General features: G+C 32.6%; 1 protein-coding gene across 1 annotated transcript in view; it reads right to left on the bottom strand.

Annotated features, from left to right (window-relative positions):
- Positions 1–751: 751 nt before the first annotated feature.
- The window catches only part of LOC125068877, a 44,711-nt gene continuing 39,462 nt past the window's right edge, over positions 752–6,000 (bottom strand). Inside the window, exons 4-6 of the mRNA XM_047678234.1 lie at positions 4,144–4,203; positions 3,006–3,080; positions 752–2,928 (exon numbers count right to left, since the gene is read on the bottom strand). Coding sequence (XP_047534190.1) covers positions 1,930–2,928; positions 3,006–3,080; positions 4,144–4,203 — 1,134 coding nt within the window. The 3' untranslated portion in view covers positions 752–1,929. The remainder of the gene's footprint in view (positions 2,929–3,005; positions 3,081–4,143; positions 4,204–6,000) is intronic.

The following is a 6,000-nucleotide window of genomic DNA, read 5'->3' as shown; positions in this document are numbered from 1 at the left end:
TCTAAAAGATATATACCGTTTGGATTCGTTTCGAGCAACGTGAAAACAAAAAGCCCATATTATCTAATCTAAGGACTTGATTTATGATGAAGCGAACATGAATACAGACTATTATGGTTCAAACTCCACAGCTATCTCCGATTTACACGTTATTTACATAGAACTCCCTTCACATTTGCATGTTTGAATAACCTTTTTTTTTAAATTATCACGTAGGTAGCTACTTACAAGATTAGTTTAATGACATTCTCAGGTAATGGGATGAGAGGAAAAAAATTAAGTAAAAATTCCGTAACAGCAAACAGTTTCATTTGTATGGTTGAGGTGTTTTCAATATTGAAAGTAAAGAGGTCCTAAGGGTAACTTGACGCACAAATCTTTTTGTTTGATCAAGCGCCTGTTGACAAAAATTTTGTTGACGTTAATCCCTAGACAATGGTACGGTTTTATTCGAGTCTCAGTCGAATCATCGGCCGACCAATGAACCCTTTGTATCAGTGAGTTAATGTTTATTTAAAAGCTTTCTAGGAATTATCGCTTTTATTGAATTCGACGATGCAGCAAATCTCTACAAATTAAAGGGGCTCTATTATGTTTTTTTTTAAATCGTTTAGAGCTTAAAATTAAATTTAAGATTTGAAACCAGTCATTGTATAAATAAAACGTTATGTAATTTGGCAGACATATTTATTCATACTTGTTAAATTTTAGCTGCGTCAATATAGCAAGTAATATTTATTTACAAATTCGAATGAAGGTACGAAATTAATCACAAAAATAAATAAATTTAACTAAGCATCTAACTTATACTATATAATTTTGGTCATCAATAAACCAAAATATATTAATTGTTAACAGCTCAAAAAAACGTTTGGCTTTTATGTTATGCCCTACAACAAACTAAAGTTTTAAGTACACTGTATAAGCTAACATGAACTTTAAACAAATCTGACTACATCATGATTTAACAATTATTACATGAGAATTTAATGTTGACCTTATTAATATCTACTTTTCGAACAAAAATCACGTAATTTTCGATTAAAATACGGATAATTTCATTTATTAACATTTAGAAATATCTGTTTACGTCCAAGAAAAATATAATTTCTCTGTCAGTTTTTACAATAAATGCTTCAAATATTTACAAATACATACATGTATCATTATTGCTGAAGAAGTCGTAAAGTTTCTAGAATAAGGAGAAGTAATATTCGCAATTAGATTAAAATATAATATATCTACGAACTATAACTAAACTGATAAGGACTAGCTGTAAAAATATTTTTATTATTTTATAAGTCTATGAGATGTGTTTTCAGTACAAATGAAGGTTAAACGGCAACATTTACGTTATTGCACTTTCACAAATATAGTTTAAAAGACTGCAAACAATTTAGGAATACATTTTCAGATATATCTCAGAATGGATAAAAACACCTTATCACTAATTTTATTCATGAAAATTGCTCCTTATGACACATATATTTACAGCACATTAAAATCAATTAATAATTAGAAAATTATGGTTTACCATGTTTTCGTAATATTTACAATACTAACATATCTGGTGTTTATCTTACTTGTGATTCATAAATACACTTAAAAGTACATTTTTAATTTACAATTGGCCTAAATCTACGTACCAAAAATCATAATATAGATAATTTGATTTTAGCATGTACAATGACTTTTAAAGTTCGTCCGATTATCAAGTGTAATGTTAATAATAATTAACGAAAAATAATCGTTCTTAAAGAAATCTATTGCCATTTTTGCTTTCACTGGCACAACTTATATAATTGTATCACATTCTTAAATCCATTTTTCCACTGCACTATAATCAATTATTTTATGCGAAAGTTTTGTCCGACAACTTTAGGAACTGAAAACGCGGTCTTCAAACGACAGCATGTCAAAACTATGACGTCACACAACCACATCCCGTGATGCGGCTCCATTGGTTGGGGTTTCTGGTGAAATCACTGGTTGAAAGCAATGTGGTGCGGGAACGAAATCTTCCACTAACTTTCGTTTAAGAACTGAAGAAGATCCAACATATACGTTGGTTCCTGGAAAGGTACCTCGTCGTCTTCGCCTCCATACAATTGCAGCAAGTACGGCTAAACCAAAAGCAATCATAGCTGAAAGACATCCCAACACTAGTTCTGAATCTGGGGCTCGTTCTGGTACACGTTCACCGCGCATTGAGCTAACTAATACAGACATAAGCCGATCTCCTTCACTAACTTCAACGTCTTGTACACTTTCAGTTGAAACACGTTGAGCGTGACTCGTGTCGATAGTCATGGTTTCAGATTTTTCATTATCAACTCCCGGTGTTCGGGACACAAGTTCTACCTGAATGTGGTAAATTGTGTCTGGCCATAAAGATAAAGTTACTCGAGTAGAATCAGTGAACAAATTTCCTTTTAGACCTCCTCCGTCAACTTCCCATGTAACAAGATAAACACCTCGGGCTATTCTAGGTTCCCAGGCGATTTCTCCAATCACAAGAACTTTTTGATGAATAAGTGATATTTCTTTTAAGATCCATTTATGTTCATCATGGTTTGAGGTGTTCGTATCATGAGCTACCCATGTTTCGTCTGGACTATAGATTGTTACTAGTCCTTGTGGATCTACAACAAGTACACGAAGGAGAGCCCCTTCATTATTAGATGGGACTCTGGTCGCTAAAGCTTGAGTTTGAATGATTTGCCTCCAGGGGCCTTCTGCAGCTCGACGCATTACTACGTAAACGAGAGGAACTGGACGAGAAGCCGCTCGAGGTGCAGGTGGTGGCCAGCGAGCTAAAGCTCCACTAACTCTCATTACGCCCTCACCCTTGGTGTGGATAACTGGTTGCGTTTGTGATGCTCGCGCTACTTCGGTGTGAAATTCACAAGCAACCTTACAGCCGGGGAACTGTAGAAAGAAAGGAAAATTAAGTCTCTAATTTTATTGAAACTGAAACATACAAGATTAATGAAGAGATTACTTACGCAAATATCTTTTTCATCACAAACAGCACCCCAAACTTGGAAGTTCGATTGGAGTAGTTCACAATTTTCCCAGCACTGCAACAATGAAATCCAATTTAATGGTCCTATCATAAAACTAATAAACTACCATTAATTTAAATATAATAATTGGTTTAAATATTTTCTAATGAATTAACCATAAATGTAAAATATAAATTTAAAATCTGATAAATATTTAAAAGACTTAATGTTAAACTTTTTTAATTTGATGTTCCACCAATTAAATCAATAACGAAAATTCCAATCATATCTAACAAGAGACACATCTCGACTAACTGAGAAAGATGGCTAACAGAAATGCAGCATTTGTCATTTGAAATACTCATTAGTTGGAGTTGACGTTAACTTGACGCCCACTCTCGCCTCGGTAAGCTTTAATAATTATGAGAACGGGTTGAACCGTGGTTATTAATTACTGGTATTGACAAAATGTCCTGTCGCCTAGAATCCGCGGAGTCTTTGAAGTGGTAATTTTATTGATTTTAGCAAGTAATTTCATTACAACATAGTTTAAGGTTTCACGCTTGAGTGCAACTTGGTTCGACAACCTTTTCATACACAACATTATCGTAAACTCGATTCAAATGTGCGTTGCATCCTGCTCAATAACACGTTACAAAGCTGATGCTAGTTCAATGTAGTACGATTGTATCGTAGATATATTTTAAGTATAAGCAAAGTAAATAATATATATTACGATAGTGTATGTTTAATTGAAATGTGTTTAATGTTAAAGCGTGCACTCAAACATTTAATTCCACCATTAAACCAAAGAAGATATAGGCGTGACTGTAAAATCATATTATTGGACGGAAATTCAAAGATAAAATTTTATTATAACGGGCGAACGTAAAAAGTAATATTCTGTATAATTATTACGTAATATCATGCACAACACTTTTAAATCGATTTTTTTTTCTTAATTTAGTGAATGGTTCTCGATGAATTAAAATATAATTTATTTTAAAATGTATTTATAGCAAGAGGCAATAGCCGCGCCTAACTATAATTTATAATTTTATGCTAAAATTAATTGGTATTAAAAATGAGTTATTATTTTGTAAACTGTATTGGATCAGAAATAAAAAACAATCCTCACCATAAAACAGTCGGGGCCCTGCAAACACGATGACTCCCCGCCAGGTCGTGGTGCCGCGAACTGTGAACAAATAAAAGGTTACATTAAATAAAATCGATTTAATTTACAATTAAATATATGAGAAACAGTTAACAAGATCCCAACATTCCTTTCGCAGTTCGACGAGGAGATAAAAGAAGACACCATTCACAGTACAGTATCTAATAAAGTCCATAATACTATGAACGTATGTGTAATATAAATTTTTATCCGCTTTTTCCTTTATTTTCTTACAATGTATACGAAAGTAATATTGTCTCTGAGATTAAGTTTCAATTTATGTACATAAAAAATATTACAACGCCTCTTAATACGCCTTTTCAATATTATTATAATCTTCTTTAATATGAAAACACAACAGTTTAATATAATTTTGATCAAACATAAAAAGGTGGAAAACAATATATATATATCATACAATTCTAAAGAAAACTTAAGTAATAATAGTAAAATTCACATACACACAATTAAAATCAAAAATACGATTTACAGTGATAGCATAAGTCAATAAACTGGAACTACGGTAGCAGCTAGGATATAATTTACGAAACTAGAAGTGTATCTGACCGCAAAATGCTACTAAAGTTAGCCTTTAGCTCCATTTTGCGGTTTTATCCTGCTCAGGAAGATGAAGATTCACTCTTACATAAAACGACCTATTCTTAAGGTCTTCGGCCGTCTTCATAAGAGAACCGGATCATTAAATCCGCACTAAGGCATAATAAAGAACCGTCAAGGGTTCACATTTTTCCCTAAAATATAAATTCCAAAGAGATAGTGGATTTGGACAAGCAATTTGACTTGAATGGGAGTTTTACGAAAAGCATCGCATTTTTTTTAAAAAAAGGTAAATTAACTTAAATAATTGTGCAGAATTCTCTTTGAACAAAACGAAATGTAACCAATCAAAATCTCCGAAACAAAAGAGACTAAAAAACAGTTCGCCGGTAATTCGACATGCAATCAACCAGTTCTTATAATGATATATACCTACCCGATAACAAAACCATTTTTGGAATCGTAATGAACATTCGAATTCTTAATTAGCGTTCCATCTGAGTGTTATAATCGAAGTAAATATAAAAATGGACTTTTAATTATTCTTCAGAAGCCAACGCATTACGCGTTATCTAAGTCGGGAGAGGGTTTTATGGGAATGAAAAAACGAAAAACGAAATCGTGAAACGAGCGCTCAGTTTAATGTATTTGATAAAAGTGATGGGCATCTGCTTACTGTCTGTCGATGGACCGTTTTAATTGCATGATATGGCAAAAGGGACAGTCATCGAACGCATACAGTGGCACGAACATGTCAAATCTCTCTCGACTTGACGAAGGGTTTGTATTTTCGAATGTAAAAATCGTGATGACTGACGAGTTTGTTTAAAGTTTTAAAAATAAGATTTTAAATTGAATGTCTCTTTTATTTTCTGACCTCGAAGCTCGCAACAAAGATTTATATACCGTCATGTTTTATCGTCTGAAATAATTTAAAGAATACCTTTTTTGAATAAATTATGACAATCATTTACTTTGCAAATAATATTTCGTTAAGCAAATACTATTTACTGTAAATGCTAAAGTACTACCGTGGCTATCGGAACCTTTGAAATAAGCATCAGAAGTACTTTAACCTTTATCGTCATACCTAGCAATGAGAAATATCTTTTAATGGGCCGCGTATCTGGTTTGATAACAGAATGTCTCATTACTTTTAGTGTCGCCTGATATAAAATTGCAATAATATAAGTTGTTTATTAAGAGATAACATTTAAATATGACCTTTCGGTTTTATAAATAAAGATACACTGTTTCAAA

This window comes from Vanessa atalanta, chromosome 14, assembly GCF_905147765.1.
Source record: "Vanessa atalanta chromosome 14, ilVanAtal1.2, whole genome shotgun sequence".
NCBI classification, from domain to species: domain Eukaryota; kingdom Metazoa; phylum Arthropoda; class Insecta; order Lepidoptera; family Nymphalidae; genus Vanessa; species Vanessa atalanta.
The sequence above is the reverse complement of the archived record's forward strand: the minus strand, read 5'-3'. Positions and strand labels throughout refer to the sequence as shown.